Here is a 24647-nt window from a genome sequence, read left to right as displayed (position 1 = left end):
GTGTTTAGGGACAGAGCAGGGGTTTGGAACTTCAGATCGGATTTGGTGGAATTATGGAAGTTCAAACGAATCTCTCCCTCCCCTATGCATATATATATATATAGGTTCAAAGTTCTGAACGTTCAGCTGGATTAGGTTTGACTTTTCAGCGTTGCCATTGAAATCCCAGACACAAAGTACTCTTGCAACTCAAAAGCTGCTCTTCGAAACCTCAATTAGTCTTATTAGTTTATTTTTATCCCCCCTCCCCCATTCCTTAAGGAGCCCGAGGTACATGGTTCTTCTCCTCCCCATTTAATTTCCATAACAACCTTGTGAGGTGGGTTTGACTGACAGGGAGTGACTGCCTCCATCTCTGAGTGAGGATTTGAACCCTGGTCTCCCAGGTCCCGGGACGCGGGTGGCGCTGTGGGTTAAACCACTGAGCCTAGGACTTGCCGATCGGAAGTTCGGCGGTTTGGTCTCCCAGGTCCCGGGACGCGGGTGGCGCTGTGGGTTAAACCACTGAGCCTAGGACTTGCCGATCAGAAGTTCGGCGGTTTGAATCCCCACAACGGGGTGAGCTCCCATTGCTCGGTCCCAGCTCCTGCCAACCTAGCAGTTCGAAAGCACGAAGTGCAAGTAGATAAATAGGTACCGCTCCGGCGGGAAGGTAAAACGGTGTTTCCATGCGCTGCTCTGGTTCGTCAGAAGCGGCTTAGTCATGCTGGCCGCATGACCCGGAAGCTGTACACCAGCTCCCTCGGCCAATAAAGCGAGACGAGCGCCGCAACCCCAGAGTCAGCCACGACTGGACCTAATGGTCAGGGGTCCCTTTACCTTACCTTTACCCCCAGGCCTAGTCCAAGACTCTAATCACTACACCACCCTGCCTCTTGTGAACTGTGGTAGGTAAGCATTGAAAACAGATTTTGGGTGGTGGGGAATGGCCAGGATCAGGAATAGGCAATTCTGTAAGAACTGCAGTCCATGTGTTTACTCTGAAGCCCGTTCCAATGAGTTCAGTCAGGCTTACTCCCAGGTAAGCAGGCACCGAATTCCAATCTCTGCTGGCTCTCAAAAATATGCAAAGCTCTAATTGCAAACCCCTCTAATTATATTGCTCACAGCTGATGTATCTTGTTGGTTTCCAGAGAGAGGGAAGCGCCTTGCATGCATTTGGCAATTATATTTAAATCTTCCTCCTCTCTTGTCCTAAAGGCACAGCCTCCGTTGCGGAAAAAAAGCCCAGACAGCACGCGTGACAGGAATGCCGTGCTAAAAATACGAGATCTGAAGCCTTTATCAATGTGTAAAATCATAACCATTTGCAAAAGGCTCAGATCAGCCCAATTCTTTGTGCTGTTACCCTGAAGGAACTGACTTGTTCCTGTCATCAGCTGCCCCCACCCCTTTCCTTTCCCCCACTAAACTGCCTTACCCACAAGAACTCGTGATTGGAAACAAGCAGAAATGAGAAGATTACTATATGGGAGTCATGCATTCTGTATACATGCATTAGAAAATTTCCAGTTGTGCAAGCCAGTAATAAACGGTGGCGGCGGAACGGTATAAAGGATATCTGTTTGCTCTGCTCTACTGATAAAAATGTAGAAGTTTCTGCATTCATTTAGATAATCATCAGAAATCTCTTTATGGTTCAAAAGCTGGATTTGCAAGACGCTGCTAGGAAAATGCATTTAGCTCTTTTATTCATTTATCACATTTATATCCCATCTTTTTTGGGCCCAGTGAGCTTCGTGGCTTCGTGGGGATTCAAATCTTGCTCTCCCAGGTCGCACTCTGACACTCCAGCCACAACAGCGCACTGGCATAGATTGCCTCTGCTTGCCCCAGTGGCCTTCACAGCAAAATTGATTTCCAGGGAATGAATGTATGTTTTCCCAGCCTGCATTAAGAAGATACTGTCCTTTGGGTATTGCTGCTGCTCTCTGTAAAATGTCCAGTCTGTTCTATAGTGATTTGTTCCTCTCATGACAAAACCCAACCTTTTCCATCCTGGGTGATATATGGAGAGAACCGTCCCTACCATTAGGTGAGAGGAGATGGTTGCCTCAGGCTGCTGTTTCTAGGGGGTCAATGGCAGCAGACCCCCGGCTGTTCCTCCCCGGGCCATTTCTCCTTTGTTGGAGGGCAGATCTTGTACACTAGGAGTGGTGGAGGATGCTGAGTGGAACTGCCTGTCCAGTCAACTTCTCCACATCGAATAAGGAGGGGAGGAGCATCACCTTGCCCTTTGCCTCAGACGGCAAAATCTCTTGGGCCGGCCCTAATATTTGGCAGTGGGCACAAAGCTGAAATCTAATCCAAGTTATGCCATTCCTGAATTGGCAACCCTAGGGAAACAGTGCAGGTCAGTGGAAGAGGCCTATGCCCTTTTAAAATGTGGGGGGTTTTTTTTGGGGGGGGTGTTATTGCGTTGTTTTTATTTTGATTCAGTTGTGACGGCTTATGGTTTTTAGCAATAAAGATTTCATTCATTCATTGTTTTGATTATATAGTGGTACCTCTGGATGTGAACGGGATCCGTTCCAGAGCCCTGTTCACATCCTGAAGCAAATGTGCATCTGCACATGTGTGGGTCGTGTTTTGCTGCTTCCGCGCATGCGTGTGACGTCATTTTGAGCTTCTGCGCATGCGCGAGCAGCAAAACCCAGAAGTAATGCGCTCCATTACTTCCGGGTCGCCGCAGAGCGCAACCTGGAAATATTTAAGCTGGAGCGTATTCATCCCGAGGTATGACTGTATATTTTGTGGTTTTAGATTTTGATTTTGTTCTGTGAACCACCCTGAGACCTCCGGGTATAGGGTGGTATAATAATAATAATAATAATAATAATAATAATAATAATAATAATAAATAATATAATTAGTGTGTGCTCTGCATGCAGAGGGTCTTTGGACGAATCCCCTGTTAAAGGGGATGTTGGCAGAGCCGACAAAGACTTTGGGAAAACAAGGACGTCCTAAGGAAAAGTGGGACATTCCAGGATCAAATCAGAAGCTGGGACAGCTTCTGTAAATCCAGGGCTGTCCCTGGAAAATAGGGGCACTTGGAGGGTCTGGTGTGTAAAGGAGAAGGCAGCTTCAGGTGTGGTCTCTGCAATGGCTTTGCCCTGGGCAAATCTCCAAGTCTGCAATCCTTAATCTGCGTTTCTGGCACATGTTTTTGAACTCTCACCTCTCCAAACTCTCTCTCTCTGTGTGTATGATTTTTAGCTCAGCAGTCAGGTGTAGCCCTCTTCCCCAGCTCAGAAAGAAACTCCACCCCACCCCCAGCCGTGTTTGCAAGATAACCGCTTTATCACACACTTCCAGACTGATGCGCGAGCGCCAGGACAAAGGCAAGCATCCCCATTACCACCGGCAAAGATTTTGTTATATTGGGCTTTCTCCCAAAAAAATCTGATCTCAAAGCTTCTGGTAGGAAAACAGCTGTTAAGGAACAAAAGGATCTCTATTTAGAAGGGGGCGGGAATGCAAATATCCTCCGTAATTAAGAAAGGGGGGGGGTGGAATAGACAAAAGCAGAGGTGGGGAGCTTTGCACAAGATGCTTTGGTGCTCAGCGGAGGCGGCTTCTCTGCACACATACAATATATATATATATATATATATATATTAAAAATGGCCTTGGTGCATCTCTTTGGCTGACAATGGGAGTGTTATCCTTCCCTGGACGGCTGTTATTCTGACGAATGTTCATGGCGCTGTGCCAGGATAAAGGCTTAGAGGTGCTGTGGCGCTGCCGTTGAACAGTATTTGTTTGGAATTCTTCGGCACTCAAGCCTGGAGCATTTGGATTCCCAAATATTTTGAAAGGAAGGGCGAAAACGACTGCAGCCCGCAGCGTCCCTCTTAAACCCCCTCTGCCCGACCCTGTAGCCTCACAGAGACGTAGCCTGTGCTTTATTTATTAAATCTATTTGCATATGGATTTCTGGGATAAATTTCCTCCCAGTGTGGTTTGCAAGGCACACTTCAAACATACCGTATTTTTCGCTCTATAGGACGCACCGGACCATAGGAGGGAGAGAACAGGGGGAAAAAAAATCTCCCCCTCTCTGCTCAGCGCCCCTTCAGCGAAGCGGCAGGAGAAACGGAGCTCCTTCCATTTCTCCTCCTGCTTCGCTGAAGTGGCGCTGCGCAGAGAGGGAAAACTGTGCAGCGCCTCTCCAGCGATGTGAAGCCTGGAGAGCAAGAGGGATCAGTGTGCACTGACCCCTCTCGCTCTCCCGGCTTCAGGCGGCTATCTGCAAGCCTTCGGAGCGCAGCAGGAGTTCCCACCGTTCTGCGAAGGCTTGCGGATGGCCGCCTGAAGCCCCCAGAGCACAGCGGGCGTTCGCGCTGCGCTCCGGGGGCTTCAGGCTTCAGGCGGCCATCTGCAAGCCTTCAGAGCATGGTGGGAACTCCTGCTGCGCTCCGAAGGCTTGTAGATAGCTGCCCGAAGTCCCCGGAGTGCAGTGGGAGTTCCCTGCGCTCCGGAGGCTTCAGGCGGCTTCAGCGAAAGCAACGTGAAGCCTCCGGAGCGCGGGGGGAGTTCTCCCTCTGCGCTTCGGAGGCTTCGCGTTGCTATCGCTGAGGCCAAGGAGCCTGCATTCGCTCCATAGGATGCACACACATTTCCCCTTCATTTTTGGAGGGGAAAAAGTGTGTCCTATAGCGCGAAAAATACGGTACAATAAAAGGCCGTGGGACGCAGCAGATCTCCAAGCAGTGCTCCAAACCATGGCTAAGAGTCAAGAGGACCATTGCTGTCCTGGCTTGCCTTCCGTTTTATGAACTGAATTTCTCGGGTGGGGGAGCGGGGAGAGAAAGGTGAAAGCACCTTTTGCCATTACAGAAGTGGGGAGGGGGCTGGGAGGTTTAGTGGGCCTTGAAGCACAATGGCACTGCTTTAGACGGTCATGGGTTCCCCCAAAGAATTATAGGAGCTGTGGTTTGTTACGGGTGTTCGCACTTCGCAGAACAGTTCCCTCTTCCCTCTGGGAACTGCAGCTCTGTGAGGGAAATAGGGGTCTCCTAGCACCCTTCTCGGGACGCAGGTGGTGCCGTGGGTTAAACTACAGAGCCTAGGGCTTGCCAATCAGAAGGTTGGCGGTTCGAATCCCCGCAACGGGGTGAGCTTCCATTGCTCGGAACCTGCTCCTGCCAACCTAGCAGTTCAAAAGCACGCAGTGCAAATAGATAAATCGGTACCGCTCCGGCGGGAAGGTAAACGGCCTTTCCGTGTGCTGCTCTGGTTTCGCCAGAAGCGGCTTAGTCATGCTGGCCACATGACCTGGAAAAACTGTCTGTGGAAGCGGACAAACGCCATCTCCCTTGCCCTGTAAAGCAAGATGAGCGCCACAACCCCAGAGTCGTTCGCGACTGGACTTAACTGTCCCTTTACCTTTTAAGGAAAAGCGGGATGTTCCGAGACCAGATCAGAAACTAGGATGGCTTTTATAAATCTGGGACTTCCCTGGAAAATAGGGACACTTGGAGGGTCTGGCGGGCAGAAGCTATTGCCTCAAGCAGCAAAATGTCCCTGGCTGGCATTTCTGAATGAGGGTGGTTAATGATCTTCTCGGGACTGGAGTCTCCAGCAGTCTGAACTGTAGCCCTGCCTGCCTGTAAATGGTCTTGTTTTTAATTCTGTCTGACCTTTGCTATGTTTGGAGAGGCCTGTCTTACGATCAGCCAAAGTGTGTGCAGATCCTGATTTTCCTATTGCTGCATGCTAAGCAATTCCATCTACTTGGCAATTAGTCAAGACAATGGATTAGCCCAGAATATTATTTGACAAAACTGTGGCGCTTCTCCAGAGGAAAGGATGTATGTTTTCAAAATGGTCAAAGGCGGTTGGAGGATGGATGGCGGCTAATGGATTGAGGTTGAATCCTGACAAGATAGAAGTACTGTTTTTGGGGGAGAGGAGGCGGGCTGGTCTGGGGGACTCCCTGGTCCTGAATGGGGTAACTGTGCCCCTGAAGGACCAGGTGCGCAGCCTGGGAGTCATTCTGGACTCACAGCTGTCCATGGAGGCACAGGTAAATTCTGTTTCCAGGGCAGCTGTTTACCAGCTCCATCTGGTACGCAGGCTGAGACCCTATCTGCCTGTGGACTGTCTCGCCAGAGTGGTGCATGCTCTAGTTATCTCCTGCTTGGACTACTGCAATGCACTCTACATGGGGCTACCTTTGAAGGTGACCTGGAAACTACAACTAATCCAGAATCCGGCAGCTAGACTGGTGACTGGGGGCGGCCACCGAGACCACATAACACCGGTCCTGAAAGACCTACATTGGCTCCCAGTACGTTTCTGAGCACAATTCAAAGTGTTGGTGTTGACCTTTAAAGCCCTAAACGGCCTCGGTCCAGTATACCTGAAGGAGTGTCTCCACCCCCATCGTTCTGCCCGGACACTGAGGTCGAGTGCCGAGGGCCTTCTGGCAGTTCCCTCATTGCAAGAAGCGAAGCTACAGGGAACCAGGCAGAGGGCCTTCTCAGTAGTGGCGCCCGCCCTGTGGAACGCCCTCCCATCAGATGTCAAAGAGATAAACAACTACCTGACATTCAGAAGACATCTTAAGGTAGCCCTGTTCAGGGAAGTTTTTAATGTGTGACATATTAGTGTATTTTTGGTATTTGTGGAAGCCGCCCAGAGTGGCTGGGGAAACCCAGCCAGATGGGCTCGGTACAAATAAATAATAATAATAATAATAATAATAATAATAATAATAATAATCTTGGGTGGTTTTTTTTTTTTTCAAGGTGGAGGGAGATGGGCATTGCTTTGGTCCCAAACTCTTGCCCCCAACCCTGTTCCTTCCTTTCCCTCCTTCTCCTAGTCTTTGAAAGAATCTCTTTCGACTCAGTTGCAAATTCCATGGTTCTCTGCAAAGAAGCTTTGATTGTTTAACCGCTCTGGGAAATGTAGCTCTGCAAGGAGAACAGGAACAGCTCTCAGTGCCCTGAGCAAACTACAATTCTTCAAGATGCTTTGGGAGAAACCGCAACTTTATAAAGCGGTACAGTCCTGCTTTAAATGCACAGTGCAGTTGGGATCTAAGGCACCACACAGGGCAAAACCCCTCAAATTGTGGGTCCATTTTTTACTATTTTTGTTTGTTAAAGAAAAGGATACCACCTTGCGTTCTAAATCAACTGGACAACAGGCCTATTGCTGAGTCTCTTAATCTAGCAGGTAGAAGTACAGTGGTACCACAGGTTACATACGTTTCAGGTTACATACGCTTCAGGTTACAGACTCCACTAACCCAGAAATAGTGCTTCAGGTTAAGAACTTTGCTTCAGGATGAGAACAGAAATCGTGCTCTGGCGACGCAGCAGCAGCGGGAGGCCCCATTAGCTAAAGTGGTGCTTCAGGTTAAGAACAGTTTCAGGTTAAGAATGGACCTCCGGAACGAATTAAGTACTTAACCTGAGGTACCACTGTAAAGTCCTAGCTATGAAAATAGGACCGTTTTTCATGTTTGTTCCTGACTTAATTTGGTATACAATTCCAGGCTCCTGTTCTTCTGAACCACTCAGAAATAAGAATGTTTCAGAACCGGCGATGTGGGGGGGAAACCAAAACAGTCTGTGAGGTCTTTAAAACGGAGAACGAGAGAGAGAGAAATCTTTGCTGCCTATTTCTTTTCCATCTCCTTGCCTTTCAGCTCAGGAAGCCAGACGTAACCGTTCAAGCATCACTTTCCTTCAGGAAAAAAAAAAAAAAAACAGGAGCCGAGCTTGCAACCGACAAGATTTTATGAGCTTTCCCCCCTCTTTCTGCTCTCCCCACCAACACCCGCCGCCGCCTCTTGGCAGTGGGTCGCAAAGGATGGCAGCTCCCTCAGCCGCGATTCCAAAAGCGCCTTTCATTAGGGGAAGCGTAGAGGCGAAACTGCCACCATTGTGCCGATTGTGTGCCACTAACTCTGGGCTCTTGCCGAAGGGGCTGTGCCAGGCCCTGGCGTGAAACGCGACAAACTGGAGGAAAACATCGCCTTCCGTTTTTAAAAAAATCAAATGCCCATGGTTCTGTCCCTCATGGTTTTGAATTTGGGGTGCCGTTGCCCACTTCTGATTTCGAAGATAGTGGTGCAAGTCCACATTCACGCCATAAATTTATGGTATACCAGTTCTAACGGCCATGGCTTCCCCCAAAGAATTCTGGGAACTGTAGTTTTTTTTCATTAGGGTGCAGAGAGGTGTTATTCCCTCCCTGCAGCCATAATCTTAGCAGGGAACTTCTTAGAAGGGTGAACCTATCCAATTTGCTTTCACTCAGATTCTCGTTTTTCCACTCCTCAGCTCAGATGCCAACATTTCCACATCCGTTTGTGATAAATAAATAAAAAAGTCCTCTTGAAAATTTACCCACATCTTAGCCTGAGTTTCTCCTAATAGATTCATGTTTGTATCCAATTTTTCCTAAGACACCTTTTTTTTTTCTGCAAAGCAATCTTTCCTAGTATAGTACATTTCTGGATGCTATTTTCACTATTATATGAACTGTTATGCATGCTTTACGCTGATACATACATTTTTGGATACATTATGTGGCTGGAGAACTGCACTGCAAAATTCAGATGACTGCCAAAGATGTCCAAAGATGGCTGTGTTTCGGTTCTCAAATTTTTGGGGAATGAAGTAGGTCTGCCTACTAATCATTATTACTCAGAACTAAGTCCCACTGAGTTCAATAGGATTTAGTCTCTATGTTCCTGTTCATTCTCAGTTTAATAATAATAATAATAATAATAATAATAATAATAATAATAATAATTTTAAAAGGTAAAGGGGCCCCTGACCATTAGGTCCAGTTGTGGCCGACTCTGGGACTGCGGCGCTCATCTCGCTTTATTGGCCAAGGGAGCTGGCGTACAGCTTCCGGGTCATGTGGCCAGCATGACTAAGCTGCTTCTGGCGAACCAGAGCAGCGCATGGAAACACCATTTACCTTCCCGCCGGAGTGGTACCTATTTATCTACTTGCACTTTGATGTGCTTTCGAACTGCTAGGTTGGCAGGAGCAGGGACCAAACAACGGAAGCTCATCCTGTCGCGGGGATTCGAACTGCCGACCTTCTGATCGGCAAGTCCTCGGCTCTGTGGTTTAGCCCACAGTGCCACCCGCGTCCCTAATAATAATCTCCTGCATTTTCCCCTGACAAGGACTCAAGGCAGCTTCCATCTACCATTTTTTTTCATTCCATTTATCTGTGGAAGGTGTTGTACATGACCCCAACCCTTCACACATTTTTTTATTTACAACAATCACCTCACAGGATTCAGCGTTCAGCGGAGAGGTTGCAATTGGCTCAAAGTGACCAAGGCTGATGTGTATAGGACACAGAACCTTCCTGGTACAGACTAGAATGTCCCTCTTTTCATCAAGGAAATATTGGAGAGCATGCGATATGACCACCTTATGGCAAGAAGTGGCCTGATTAGGAGAAGGATTGTAAAAGAGAGAGACCGGTCTAATGCTAGGCTTGGCTTGCCAAAAGGAATAAACTCACAGCAGAGCAAATGGAATCTCCCCCCCCCCCGCCTCTAAAGTCTCTGGCTTTGAAGTTATCCAGTCCGTTCCCTTGAGGGATGCTCGCCTGATTATAATAGCTGCAGCTGGAATAATCTCCACAACTGTGCTAGGTGAAAAGTAGGTTAGATTTAAATTTGACTGGCGGGCAAAAGTGTGTGTGTGTGTGTGTGTTTTGCAGCCCCCTCTTATTTTTATACAGTGGTGCCCCGCAAGACGAATGCTTCGCAAGACGAAAAACCCGCTAGACGAAAGGGTTTTCCGTTTTGGAGGTGCTTCGCAAGACGAATTTCCCTATGGGCTTGCTTCACAAGGCGAAAATGTCTTGCGAGTCTTGCGATTTTTTTCACTTTTTTCTCCCTTTTTCTAAGCCGCTAAGCCGCTAATAGCCGCTAAGCCGCTAATAGCGCTAGTCCGCTAAGCCACTAATAGGGTTGCTTCGCAAGATGAAAAAACCGCAAGACGAAGAGACTCACGGAACGGATTCTTTTCGTCTTGCGAGACACCACTGTATTTATTTTTGCAATCGGGAAACGCATAACCTATGATCGTTTTAAATTAGGCAGCTGTGTACCACTCAGTTCCTCAATTCACCCTAATTCCACTACCCAACTCACCTCTCCCAGAACTGCAATACATTTTTGGGGAATGGGCTGAAGTAGCTTGCTTAATTTTCCAGCTGAACCCAATTGTTTCTGGGGCCTAAATGACTTGGCGGCCCAGAAGCAGCCCATTGTTTTTATATCTGCTCCGATATTCCATACAAGGAGAGCAATGGAGGCAGTTCCCAAGTCCAGCCGGCGACGTTGTGGTCCGTGCCTCGTTGCTTGCAAAGACCTGGCAGAGATCCAGCCTTGAAAAAGGGTCTTGATCCGGGGTAGGCAACCTTAGGCCCGGGGGCCGGATCCGGCCCAATCGCCTTCTCAATCTGGCCCACGGACGGTCCGGGAATCGGCGTGTTTTTACATGAGTAGAATGTGTCCTTTTAGTTAAAATGCATCTCTGGGTTATTGTGGGGCATAGGAATTTGTTCGTTATTATTTTTTTCAAAATATAGTCCGGGGGCCGGATCTGGCCCAATCGCCTTCTCAATCTGGCCCACGGACGGTCCGGGAATCAGCGTGTTTTTACATGAGTAGAATGTGTCCTTTTAGTTAAAATGCATCTCTGGGTTATTGTGGGGCATAGGAATTTGTTCGTTATTATTTTTTTCAAAATATAGTCCGGCCCCCCACATGGTCTGAGGGACGGTGGACCAGCCCACAGCTGGAAAAGCTTGCTGACCTGTGGTCTTGATCATCATGGGATGCAGCTTTCACGCAGAGTTTTCCGTGCAAAGCCCCGCCGGCAATTGGCTTGTGCAAAACCTCCTTTGCGCAGATTTAAATGTTTGTGGGTATTGGCGCGTCTTACCAGCCAGATAGCTTTGAGCTTAACAGGATTCCAGGAGGGATTAGAAATTTATAGGCATAAGAACAGCGGCTGGGGCTAGGCGAGAGGAGATCAGAGGAAAATAAATTTTACATGGGTGGAAATCCATTTGATATGGGGAATAAGGCAGACTTCCACAACTGCTGCTCTGGAACCAAAGTCATCTTCTGTCTCCGGTGAGATTCATAGAGGGTCCTTGAGTGTTGGTAGCCAGTGTTGATTGACAGAGGGACTGCAAGGGCCTGCCCACTGTACCATCGGTAGCTTGGTTGGCATCCGTCTGTCTCGGGAGACAATGGAGTTCGCCTTTGGGGGTGAAGTTAAACCACTGGGGAATCACAGCGCCTGCTGTGGCTGTAGAGGCTGAAATGGCAGAGCTGTGTTAGAAACTCAGATATATAAGCTAGGCGCCGAAAGGCTCCTTTAACCAGGGTTACGGTCGCCAAAACGGAATGTCCAGTTGCCATTTTGGGGACAGACCGCTCGGAAGTCGTATTTTTCAACCCGACTTTTCGGTTCCTGAAATTCGTTTTGACTGTGCAGATAAAATGGATAGAATTCTACAGGACAGGTTGCTCATGTGTGAAAACAGACCAGATCTGAGGATCCCCAGGCACGCAACCTCCAGGTGGTGGGCAACTTCTCTGGGTCGCCAGTGGTCAATGTTGTTGTTGTTTAGTCGTTTAGTCGTGTCCGACTCTTCGTGACCCCCTGGACCAGAGCACGCCAGGCACTCCTGTCTTCCACTGCCTCCCGCAGTTTGGTCAAACTCATGCTGGTAGCTTCAAGAACACTGTCCAACCATCTCGTCCTCTGTCGTCCCCTTCTCCTTGTGCCCTCCATCTTTCCCAGCATCGGGGTCTTTTCCAGGGAGTCTTCTCATGAGGTGGCCAAAGTATTGGAGCCTCAGCTTCAGGATCTGTCCTTCCAGTGAGCACTCAGGGCTGATTTCCTTCAGAATGGAGAGGTTTGATCTTCTTGCAGTCCATGGGACTCTCAAGAGTCTCCTCCAGCACCAGAATTCAAAAGCATCAATTCTTTGGCGATCAGCCTTCTTTATGGTCCAGCTCTCACTTCCATACATCACTGCTGGGAAAACCATAGCTTTTACTATACGGACCTTTGTTGGCAAGCAGTGGCTGCTGATAGCCAGATGCAAAACGTGGCTGGTGAATTTTGAAGGCTGCAGGAGAGACATGTTTTGTTGCAGCAGGGGCAGATGAAGGCGTCTGGTTGTGCCGCCGCAGATGCACCAGGGCACTTCTTCTCCCAGCAGTCACTGCTCCTCTGGTCACTGCTACAGATGCACAACCTGCCAGTGGTCACAAATTAGACCCTTGTGAATAAGTAGTTCAATGTTAGGGGACTTCAGGGGCTGTTTCCACACAACCTGCTTATCGGGCGCTCATCCTGATTTGTTTGTCTAACCTCTCCTCAGACTTCATGCAGTGTTGGCTATTTAGTTAGCATTCATCCCAATTTGTTGGTGGGGAATCACAGAATTGTAGAGCTTCAAGGGATGAGAGTCATCTAGTCCAACCCCCTGTAGGAATTCTGCCTACAGCCATCCCTGGATGAACCCAAACCACCAGCCTTCTGGTTAACAGCCAGATTGTGCTGGTCCCGGGGGGGGGGGGAGTGTTACCGTGCTGCGTGGTCTGAGTCCGGTCCTAGGTCGAGGGTATGGAGGCTGTCCACCAAGGGCGAAGTGGGGTCCAAGGCGGGGAGTCAGGTGGGGTCAGGAACTCTGGCAGACGAGCAGGACAGGGTGCAGGCAGGAACAGGCTAGCAACAACATTGCTCCCACAACCTGGGAATGGGGCTGGCTGGCTTTTATCTGCCCCGAGGCATAGGGCGGCCCCGATCCTCTGGTGACTCACCTCTCCGGGCCTGGAGGCGAGCGCTCCTCCTGCGAGAACATAGTTCCCTCCACCTCTCTGCCCTGAGCCTCTGCAGCTCAGGAGAGGCTGGAGGGTTACTGGACCCAGAGGGAACCTCAGCTTCCCCTGATGGGGCTGAGAGTGGAGCAGCTGCAGGCAATGGGTCCTCCATCACCTCAGGAGCCAGAGCAGGCTTAGCTGATGCCTGTACCTGAGGATCCCGCACAAGTGAGGACCCTTCAGGATCAAGCCCCAGCCCCGGCTCAGCTGGTTCTGGAGGCGGGGAATCCTGTGCAGGCTGTGATCCCTCAGGTTCAGCCTCTGAGTCCGAATCCCAGGCCATAACAGACACCGCAGCACTGACATCGCATCAAGCAAATATTAGGCCACGCTTCTCAGCAGGTTTCCCCATCACTTTCCTTACTGCAAAAACTCCAATTTTGCAGGGGAAGGGGAGTACGTTTGTTGCATCACAGTTTTTATTATTCAGTCTGATTTTGCCAGTATGTGAGCCTACCAGAAAATGGTACCCCCATTCGTTTGTGGTGGGAGTTGGTCTGATCTGTAAGTTTGAATTTCTCTTGGTTTCTAATTTTTCATGTTTCCACATCAGCAGGTCCTCCTGAAAATTCAACAGCATTTTGGTGCAAATTTCTCCTAGTTTACCCATTTTTGCAAAGCCATTTCCCCCTGATATCAGGCATTTTTATAAGTTATTTTCACTGACATATACATTTTAAATATGAGCGCTTTACCCTAGCAGATGGGTTTTTGTACACGCTACTCGTCTGGAGAATGACATTGCAAAATTCAGAGAAGCGTGAATTTCAATGGGTGGATTGTGTTCCAGTTTGCATAAAATTTTGGAAAAACCAGATTAGGTAGATTTGCCTTTAAATGCAAACCAGATTGTATTTCACCCCAGGACAGAGCATATCCAAAAACTCTTGCCACCCCAGGTTGGCAAGAGCAAGTTAGCGAGGTGCGGAAGTTGCTGTTTGACGTCACCTTTGCCTTTTCTTAGTGGTTATTTATTTAGCTGCCAGCTGCATGCCCTGGGGCAGAGACGTAAAACCCAGATAGTAAAACCTAGAAGGCCAGCATTTATTCCCCTGGTCTGAGGCACCTCTTCCCTGGCGTAGGAATGGACCAATGGTCTACCATGCATTGTAAGGCGACTTCCTCTGTCTGTGGTTCAAAATGCATATGTGCTAATTCATTCAAATGCATGCAGATTTCAAATTGGCGTGTTGACTTGCTGTCTCTGCGACCTTCTGAAATCTGCCTCCAGGCTAATTTGCACAGCGTTCAAAACGGGCTGCTGCAATCATGCAGATTAGGTGAGCTACATTTAGGGCGCTCCCCCCCCTCCAAACTTGGGAAGAGCTTCCCACCCCCGCCAAACCTGTTCTTTTATTGCCTCCTTCCGTGTGTCTGGTTGAACTTGACATCATTGGACAATAGTCAGACCCCTGAAACGCAGGAATCCTTTTGCCCGATGTGGGGCTCAAACCCTCGACACTGAGATTAAGAGCCTCCTGCTCTACCGAGCTGTCAAAGATAACATATAACGTAACACTCCTGGGGGGGGGGGGAACCACTCCTACAAATAGTATCAAGGAATTATTAAATAGTAAACAAAGCAATAGATGGGACGTGGGTGGCGCTGTGGGTTAAACCACAGAGCCTAGGACTTGCCGATCAGAAGGTCAGCGGTTTGAATCTCCGTGACAGGGTGAGCTCCCGTTGCTCGGTCCCTGCTCCTGCCAGCCTAGCAGTTCGAAAGCACGCCAGTGCAAGTAGATAAACAGGTACCGCTCCGGCGGGAAGGTAAACGGCGTTTCCATGTGTTGCTCTGGTTCGCCAGAAGCAGCTTAGTCATGCTGGCCACATGACCCGGAAGCTGTACGCCGGCTCCCTCAGCCAGTAAAGCGAGATGAGCGCTGCAACCCCAGAGTCGGCCACGACTGGACCTAATGGTCAGGGGTCCCTTTACCTTTACCTTAAACAAAGCAATACTCTGACCCACTGATTAGCAAATAAACAAAACCTCAACCTCCCCCTAGTCCAAAAAAACCCCCCATCAAACCAACAGATGCCAAAGTGCTCCCTGAACTCAAAGGGTGCTGTGGCTTATTGCCCCACAATTCCTTGCGCTTGGTGTTGGCATGTGGAATGGTTGGCAAAAGAAAACCACAGCCCTCTTGCATAGAGTTTTCTGTTCATTTGTTTAATCCTCATTCCAAGCCACGAAAAACACTTTTATAGTGTTTTTAATATTCTGTTGGGAGCCGCCCAGAGTGGTTGGCGCAACCCAGTCAGATGGGCCGCATACAAACAAAATAATAATAATAATAGACCGCATAACACCGGTCTTGAAAGATCTACATTGGCTCCCAGTACGTTTCTGAGCACATTTCAAAGTGTTGGTGCTGACCTTTAAAGCCCTAAATGGCCTCGGTCCTGTATACCTGAAGGAGCGTCTCCACCCCCATCGTTCTGCCCGGACACCGAGGTCCAGTGCCGAGGGCCTTCTGGCAGTTCCCTCATTGCGAGATGTGAGGTTAGAGGCAACAAGGCAGAGGGCCTTCTCAGTGGTGGTGCCCGCCCTGTGGAACGTCCACCCACCAGATGTCAAAGAGAAAAACAACTATCAGACTTTTACAACTATCAGACATCTGAAGGCAGCCCTGTTTAGGGAAGCTTTTAATGTTTAACAGACCACTGTATTTTAATATTTTTTTGGAAGCCACCTACAGTGGCTGGGGAAACCCAGCCAGATGGGCAGGGTATAAATAATAAATTTATTATTATTATTATTATTATTATTATTATTATTATTATTATTTTGCAGCACTGTGATCCCACTTTAACCAGCCATGGCTTCAACTCCCCAAAGGATTCTGGGAGCTGTCTTTGGTGAAGGGTTTTGGGAGTTGTTAAGGAGAACCTTGTGCTCCTCCCAGAACTACAATTCCCAGAGTTGTTTAACAGCCAGTGCCTTTTCACAAGGAACTCTAAGAATTATAGCTCTGAGAGGGGAGCACCCAGAATTATTTGGGGCAAGCCATAACTACTAGTTGAAATATAAATGAATGGGGTGAATGCATCTCTCTCTCTCTCTCTCTCTCTCTCTCTCTCTCTCTCTCACACACACACACACACACACACACATTCTTCTTTTCCTTTGGCGCGGTGAGAATTTTGCCCCTTTGTTTCCAGACCGGAGTTTGAGTGACACTCTTAAATGAGTCCTTTTTGTCCCTCGCGCACCCATCTGCCTAGTGGTCAAATGTCACCCTGTAGCCCACTCAATTTCCTTCCCCTTCCCAGCCTGTGCTTCTATACACAAACACACACACACACACACACACACCCCTCTCCTGGTGCCTGGGGTTCAAGTTCCAGCTGCCTACAAAGGTGGCGTGTTTGTGTGTGCAGTTGGACTTCTGACCCCATTTGTTGGCAGCGGGGGGTCCCTCTTGCTGATTCCACCCTTTGCCTCACGAATTCGGGAGGAGATCTCTCTCTTTTCTCGAAGGAGGGGAACACGCACTCCAGAAGTCACATGCTAGGAAAAAGGAAGAATAGTTCAGCCCGCTCACTGTTTTGCTGCAATGAAGTAATAATAATAATAATAATAATAATAATAATTTTTATTTATACCCTGCCCTCCCCAGCCAAGGCTGGGCTCAGAGCGGCTAACAAGCAATAATAAAAACAAGTTGAATGATTACAACTTAGAAACAAAATTAAAATACAACATTAAAATATTGAAACATTAAAATATTAAAATGTAGCCTCATCGCAGGAGGAGAAAGGAAAAGAAAAAAGAAAGAGAGGGAGGGAGGGAATCAAATTGGCTCCAAGCCAAAGGCCAGGTGGAACAACTCTTGTCTTACAGGCCCTGCGGAAAGAGATCAGATCCTGCAGGGCCCTGGTCTCATGAGGCAGAGCGTTCCATCAGGCCGGAGCCAGTGTTGAGAAGGCCCTGGCTCTGGTTGAAGCCAATCTAACTTCCTTAGGGCCCGGGACCACTAGGGTGTTGCTATTTATGGATTTATATTTATTTATTTTATTTTAAAATTTTTATTTATACCCCGCCCTACCCGGCCAGAGCCGGGCTCAGGGCAGCTAACATCAGTAAAATTACAGTAAAAAACATAATAGAAAAAAAACTCCAATTTAAAATACAGGTTAAAATGCAATTTAAAAAAGCGAGAGTTCTCCCAAATCAAACACTACCTGACCATTCAACGGAAAAAGCCAGGGTTGGTTCCACGACCTTAGCCGTTGCTGTGCCACTGAAACCTGTCTAGATGTTGCATGGTTAGGGAAATGCACTTCGTACATGCTCAGGGGCACTCTTAGGTTACTTCTTAGGTTTGGAGCGCAGTGCTATGCAGAGACCAGAAACTGAGGATTCAGTAGTGGAGTTTACCCTGCTTTGGAAATAGGGCAAAGAGTTTGTTTGCTGAAAAAAGCGACATTTTCCCCTGGCGTGCGCCACCCTTCCCTGTCCCCTTCCACCAACCCCACATCTGCTGCTTGGGGCAGCAGGGATTAGCCCAGTTGCAACAAGGCTTGGGGAAAATGTCTGAGACTCCCCCCAAAAAATCTCACAAGGAGTAACGGCAGCGGGGGACCAATCGTTCGGGTTGTGCCAAGTTTGGTGAGAAGACTGCCATGGGGTCCCTCCAAATTCAGCTTCTTCTCTAGTGCTAAAGCACAACCAAGGAGAGATGTTGTTGTTGTTTAGTCGTTTAGTCGTGTCCAACTCTTCATGACCCCCTGGACCAGAGCACGCCAGGCACTCCTGTCTTCCACTGCCTCCCACAGTTTGGTCAAACTCATGCTGGTAACTTCAAGAACACTGTCCAACCATCTCGTCCTCTGTCGTCCCCTTCTCCTTGTGCCCTCCATCTTTCCCAACATCAGGGTTTTTTCCAGGGAGTCTTCTCTTCTCATGAGGTGGCCAAAGTATTGGAGCCTCAGCTTCCCGATCTGTCCTTCCAGTGAGCACTCAGGGCTGATTTCCTTCAGAATGGAGAGGTTTGATCTTCTTGCAGTCCATGGGACTCTCAAGAGTCTCCTCCAGCACCAGAATTCAAAAGCATCAATTCTTTGGCGATCAGCCTTCTTGATGGTCCACCTCTCACTTCTGTACATCACTACTGGGAAAACCATAGCTTTGACTATACGGACCTTTGTTGGCAAGGTGATGTCTCTGCTTTTTCAGATGCTGTCTAGGTTTGTCATTGCTTTCCTCCCAAGAAGCAGGCGTCTTTTAATTTCGTGGCTGCTGTCATCATCTGCAGTGATCATGGAGCCCAAGAAAGTAAAATCTCCCACTGCCTCCATTTCTTCCCCTTCTATTTGCCAAGAGGTGATGGGGCCAGTGGCCATGAACTTCGTTTTTTTGATGTTGAGCTTCAGACCATATTTTGCGCTCTCCTCTTTCACCCTCATTAATAGGTTCTTTAATTCCTCCTCACTTTCTGCCACCAATGTTGTGTCATCCGCATATCTGAGGTTGTTGATATTTCTTCCGGCAATCTTAATTCTGGCTAGGGATTCATCCAGCCCAGCCTTTCACATGTTCAATTCTGCATATAAGTTAAATAAGCAGGAAGACAATATACAGCCTTGTCGTATTCCTTTCCCAATTTTGAACCAATCAGTTGTTCCATCAGTTGTACACATTTGCAACACCCCCGCAAAAAAACCACAACCCTTATTGTTCCTTGTTTGTGTGCAACAACGAGGACTAGATTGCTGTGTTTATTTATTTTTTAAGGGAAAGCATGCAAAGACCACATCACGTGTCTCGGTCTGTGGCCTTGTGGCAGTTGTGCAGAGATCCAGATGAGGGGTGGGGCTGACTTTTTGTGCATCCTAAATCCCTGATTCTTCGAGCCACTTTTATCTTCTTTGCTGTTGCTTTTTTTGCAGGATGCCCTGCCCGGTTTGATGTGGGAGTTGGAGCAGCAGTTGGGGCTGCTGAGACTATACCCTGAGAAGACCTGCGGGGATGCAGGCGAGACAGACAGCTGGCCCAGTTCAGGTAAGGGGGAAAGCCCCACCCCACAACTGCAGCCCCCCTGGTCACTTCCCTATTGTTGGCCTGTTGCTTCGCCCCGAATAAATGCTCTCTTCTTGGTCACAGACCGTTTTTAGGGAAGGGGTCTGCGCCTTCTCTTCCAGGCTCCGCAAAGGTCAGCTAAATAACTTGACCCTCACCCACCCCACTGCTGGGCCTGCTTGCAATAAGGCCAGCCAGCCCCTCTGCTAGGCTGGCTAGTAGAGGATGTTGGGGGGCGGGGCGCATTGCAAAAGGATAATCCCAAATGCCTGCAATATACTTGGAGTTGAGAGTGGATTTTATGCTCTTTATTCAGCTCATGGTGGTGAGGAGGAATGGAAGTTTCCCTAGAATGTCTGCTTTATATACATTATTTACACAATGGGCCCCACATGATTGGCTAATTCCAGGATTCTCCTGTAGGCCAATCAGGCTGTGGATTCACTTTCATGTAGAGCTGGATTGGGTGGCTCCTGCAGACCAATCAGACTGCTGCATTCTGAATCCTATTGTTCTAGGACCAATCAGATTGCTGCAGTTTGGATCCTATTCAACTCAGTACATAACAATGCCCATTTATCCTGCCAGGTTTCTATGAGGGGGCGCAGTCGGCGGTGGCCTCCGATTCGCCTGCCTCCGGGTTTGGGGACTCCTCTTCCGGCTTCCCGTCCGCCTCGGGGTCCTACTCCCGGATCGGCCGACCTGAGTCCCGTCTGGGCTATGCCAATGAGCGCCCCAAGTCCGTGGGTGAGTAAGGGGCAGCGGAAGGAGGGAATTGGAGGGTGGGGGCTTCTGAGGCATAACCCATGTGGAAGTCGGGGCGGGCTGGGGCCACCACTTTTAAAGCACCGTGATACCACTTTAAAGCAGTCCTGGCTCCCCCCCCCCCAGGAATTCTAGGAACTGTAGTTTTTTAAAGGGACTGAGAGTTGCAAGGAGACACCCCCACATTCCCAGAATTCCCTGCAAAGGGGGATTGACTGTTAAATCACCCTTAAAATTTGTACCCCTCTGCAGAAAATAGGGGGGTCTCCTAATAGTTTTCAGCACCCTGAAAAAATACCCCTCCCAGGATTCTGGGGGGTGGGGAGCCAGGACTGTTCAAAGTGGTACTATACAGTCATACTTTGGGTTACAGACGCTTCAGTTGCGTTTTTCCAGGTTACGGACCCGCTGAAACCTGGAAGTACAGTGGTGCCTCGCAAGACGAAATTAATCCGTTCCGTGAGGCTCTTCGTATAGCAGTTTTTTCGTCTTGCGAAGCAAGCCCATTGACAGCTTAGCGGATTAGCGCTATTAGCGGTTTAGCGGCTTTTAGCGATCAGCTGAGAAGCGGCTTATCAGCGGATCAGCTGTTAAGCGGCTTAGCGGCTTAGTGGCTTAGGGAAAGGGGGGGAAGGGGGGGAAACCCGCAGAAACTCGCAAGACGTTTCGTCTTGCGAAGAAAGCCCATAGGAAATTCGTTTTGCGAAGCGTCTCCAAAACAGAAAACCCTTTCGTCTAGCGGGTTTTCCGTCTTGCGAGGCGTTCGTCTTGCGGGGCACCACTGTACCGGAATGGGTTACTTGCAGGTTTCAGGCGTTGCGCATGTGTAGAAGCGCCGAATCGCAACCCGTGCATGCGCAGATGCGCCACTGCGGGTTGCGGAAGCTGCGGGTTGTGAATGTGCGTCCCGCGCAGATCACGTTCGCAACCCAAGCGTCTATGGTACTGCTTTACAGGTATAGCGTAGATTATGCCCAAGGCAGGTGACCCAAGCTTACTGGGAAATGATATATAATGAACTGAAATAGATGTTTAAAATAATGTTTGTAAAAAACAAACAAACCCAAAAGCTTTTCTTTTGGGAATTATAGGGACAGAACTACCCAAACGGTATAGAAATTTATTCATGTATGCGACAACAGCGTCAAGAATGTTACTTGCTCAAAAGTGGGAAGAAGAAGAATTCCCAGCAGAAGAAGAATGGATACAAAAACTTATGGAATATGCAGAGATGGCAAAACTTACCAGAAAAATAAGAAATCAAGATAACAAACTTTTAATAATGGAATGGAAATGGTTTGTTGAATATTTACAAACAAACTGTAAACAGATAATAACATTGGCAGGATTATTGTAATAACCTGCGGTTTTATAAGAGCACATATTTAAAGTAGATGAATAAATGAGGAAATTAAGTTAATTCGGATATGCAGAGAATATTTAAAATAAATTTAAGGAACCGCAGAAGGAGGGGGAAAGAAGTCAAGTTTTGAAATGTTGAAATGTTTGTAAAACTATTGAAATGTATAGAACTGAAAATCATAAATAAATAAAAAAGGCAGGTGACACATCCGAATTCACACCACTTTAAATTGTCATGGCTTCCCCCAAAGAATTCTGGGAGCAGTAGTTTGTTGAGGGTGCTGAGTGCGGTTAGGAGACCCCCCCCCCCACTAGAGCTTAAATTTCCAGAGTGCTTTAGCAATCAGTCCCTCTTCAGATGGAACAGGGAATTGTAGTTCTGGGAGGGGAATGGTGGTTGGGTGTAGAGTGTCTCCTAATAGCTGCTAGCACCCTCAACGAACTACTGCTCCCAGAATCCTTTCGGGGAAGCCATGTTTAAAATGGCATCATGGCACTTTTTAAATGTAGAACGGCAATGTGGCCAGAGAATTTCAGCCAACCTCTCTCTCTCTCTCTCTCTCTCTCTCTCTCTCTCTGTCTCCTTTTCTTCCTGCCTCGGTTCCCAGGCGATGTGGGCAACAGCAGCAAAGACGGGCCCCATCGGAGCACAGTGCCCCGCTCCTTCTCTGCCCCCTACTCCAGTTCCCACGACTATGCCGAAGAGCCCCCCGGCTACCCGCCAGACCCTTTCCTGTACCCCAGCCCTCTCCACGCCGTGGCCCTGCAGAACCCCTTGCTGCGGAGCCACCTCTACGAAGACCCCGCTTTCTCTTCGGCTGCCTCCCAGGCCTACCCCGCAGACGGGGACGGGGGCCTGGACGCCTATGGCGGCGAGTTCCAGTTCTACTCAGAAGCCGCCGCCTCGCACTGCCACAAAGTGGAGAGCTACATCTCCCGGCTCGTCCGCCGCCGCAGCCAGCTGGTGAGGGGCAGCAAGCCCCGGACGAGCCTGGGTTCGGAGCCGCCCACCAAGGGCGCGGTGGCCAGGCAAAACAGCCTGTGCAAGAGGCCTCTGGAGCTTCTTCCCCCGCCGGTTGAACGCAAACACCCTCCAGCCATGGAGAGGGGCAGCAGCACCCCTTCGCCCTGCGGCCATGAAGGGGGGGCCGCCGCGGCCACACGGATCTGGTCCTCGTGGGATGCCGCGGCCGAGAGGACGCTGGCGGCCAAAGCAGCCTCTGAGGACTACAGTCCGCCCCACGCCAGCCTCAAGAAGCCCCCCAAGCTGCAGGCCTTGGCCCATATGAGACCTCCATCCACTGACCAGTATGAAGGAGCCTACCCATCGTCCCCGCTGCTGGATAGAGACGACAGAGCTGCCCCTGGCAGCAACCAGGACCTGGCCTCCTATGAGTCTGAGGACGGGGCCTGCCTCATGGTCAAGGCCCACTATATCCCAGCTCAGCAGCCTCCCCGGGCGCAGCAGGCCCTGAGGCCTGGCAAAAAGAAGCCCCCTCCCCTGACCAAGGGGCGCTCTGTGGAACTGTCGCCGGAACGGGCCCCCTTGCTGCCCAGGGAACGGCCGAGGTTGTCGGCACCCCCCAAGAAATGCCGCTTCAGCGAGGAGGGCGGCGGCGAGGCGGCGGCGGCGAGGAAAGGGGGCGGCCGGAAAAGCTCCCCCAGGTCGAGGAAGGCAGCTCGCTCCCAGTCGGAGAACAGCCTCCTCAACAAACCGGGGGTCAAGTACGGCACGGCCGAGCGGGACGAAGCCGCCAGCAAGCCGGCCCGCCCGAGGCGGCCTCACGGCAACGTGGCAGGTGGCTACCGCAAGTGGCGCTCGACGGCGGAGATCTGCCAGGAGGAGGCCCCCGGCGGGAGTGCTGCCGAGCCGCGCCGGAGCCGCCGGGGAGCTGGGCCGGTGGGGTACAGCTACGCCGGGAGCGACTCCGAATGCTCGGCCGAGCCGGCCCGGCAAGCGCCCATGTGCCGCCTGGAGGAAGGCCTTGTTTACGGCGACAGCGAGTCGAGCCTGAGCGACGGGGACTCGCCTCCGGCCTACAGCAGCGGGGCGTCCAGCGACACGGACGAGAGCGGCGGCCTGGTGTGGCCGCAGCAGCTCTCCCCGCAGCTCGTATCGGCCTCCGGGCCAGGGAAGGCGGCGGGCGGGCAGCCCAAGGTCTTCGTCAAGATCAAGGCCTCGCACGCGCTGAAGAAGAAGATCATGCGCTTCCGCTCGGGCTCCCTCAAAGTCATGACGACGGTGTGAAGGAGGGCGGCCATTTTGTCCCTCTTTCGGCAGAAAGGTCCCTCTCAAATGCACCTCACATTCCCAACACCCCGACTTCCAGTCCGGCTCTAACTCCAGGACTGTGTGATCTGCTCCATTTTCATCCCCCGGGGGAAAACCTGGGGAAGTTAACACTGCCTTTGAACTGAGTTTGGGGTGCCCATGATTCTTAACGCTCTTTCCCCAGCTGCACGAAAAACCGCTAAAATGGTCTCCCTCCCTCTCGCCCCCCCTGCTGCCATCCCTTTCTAATCCCGTCCATTTTTAAAGGAGAGGTATTTATTATGGTTTTTGTACAGTTGACTTCTCAGGAGTCCAGGTTCCGCTGCAAAACTCTGGAGTCTGCATTGACACTGCCGATCTTGTATTCCTGTAAAGATATCCTTTCTCTCTGTGTAAATAAAATTCAGTGTTTTGTTTCTTGGGGGGTTGTTTTTTGTGGATGATGTCTTTTTGGTTAACAACTTGCCCGTAAAGGAAGAATGCTTTAAAGATGGTGATGGGGGGGGGAGGGAACTTCCCCCCCTTTCCTAAAAGATTTTGGTGCTCAATGTTTATGTTGTCTCTGGGTCGGCAGCTGGGAAGGCCACTGGTGATACTGGGAGTGGGGCAGGATGGGGCCCTTGAGCAGTACAGCTGCCGACCCCTCCTTTTATTTCAGAGACGTGCGTCTCCCCTTCACATTTTACGAGTTAGCTGCCTCAAACGCTGGCCAAATCCCGGCGAAACCCAGTATGAATCAGCCCTGAAAGCTTAAGTTTTGTGGCTGAGATCCAGAAATAAAGCTGAGAAGCCAAAGAAGCTTAAACGCTTAGCCGTGTAGGTTTTCTGAGGGACCTAGAGGGGCACATCATGGGCTCTGGGTTTCGTCTCTTGAACCAGGTGATAGTTTTATTTGGAGAGCTGCAGGCTGTTTCAAAGAGGGGGCTGACTTAGGAAAAAGAGATTTTGTAGGGGTTTGCTTGGCTTCCAAAACCTGCAAAATCTGTTTAACTGAAGGCAAGAACAGAGTGTGTTTCTGGTTTGCATAACTCTCATTGCAGCAATGTATTTGTGTGTGAGAGAAAGAGAAAGAGAGAGAGGAGAAAAAAAGGAGGATTTGACAAGGAGGGGTGTGGTAGGAGAGAGAAGGAGAAAAAGAAAACCTTTCTCTCCTTTGGGGGAAGGCAAGCAAGTATGGACTGAGGAATGAAGATTTACTTAAAAGTCCAGCCTGGTAGGATGGAACAAGAACCAAAACTCTGAAAGAGGGGAGAAAAACGGCTTTTGCTGTAGGCCTCAAGCCTGCTTGAAAATAGTATTCCCTCTCTGGAAGCTCCCCGTTCCTA

At 49.6% G+C, this 24647-nt stretch overlaps 1 protein-coding gene across 2 annotated transcripts in view; it reads left to right on the top strand.

Moving 5' to 3' along the window:
- Positions 1 to 23743, top strand: part of DACT3 (dishevelled binding antagonist of beta catenin 3) — a 46792-nt gene extending 23049 nt beyond the window's left edge. For both annotated transcript variants that reach the window (XM_079985445.1, XM_079985446.1), the window contains exons 2-4: positions 18794 to 18905; positions 19512 to 19670; positions 21659 to 23743. In XM_079985445.1, the coding sequence (XP_079841571.1) occupies positions 18794 to 18905; positions 19512 to 19670; positions 21659 to 23298 (1911 nt within the window). In that variant the 3' untranslated portion in view covers positions 23299 to 23743. The remainder of the gene's footprint in view (positions 1 to 18793; positions 18906 to 19511; positions 19671 to 21658) is intronic.
- The last annotated feature ends 904 nt before the right edge of the window (positions 23744 to 24647 follow it).

The sequence above is a fragment of the Podarcis cretensis genome (genome assembly GCF_951804945.1).
Source record: "Podarcis cretensis genome assembly, chromosome: 8".
NCBI classification, from domain to species: domain Eukaryota; kingdom Metazoa; phylum Chordata; class Lepidosauria; order Squamata; family Lacertidae; genus Podarcis; species Podarcis cretensis.
This window is presented reverse-complemented; position numbering and strand designations above follow the sequence as displayed.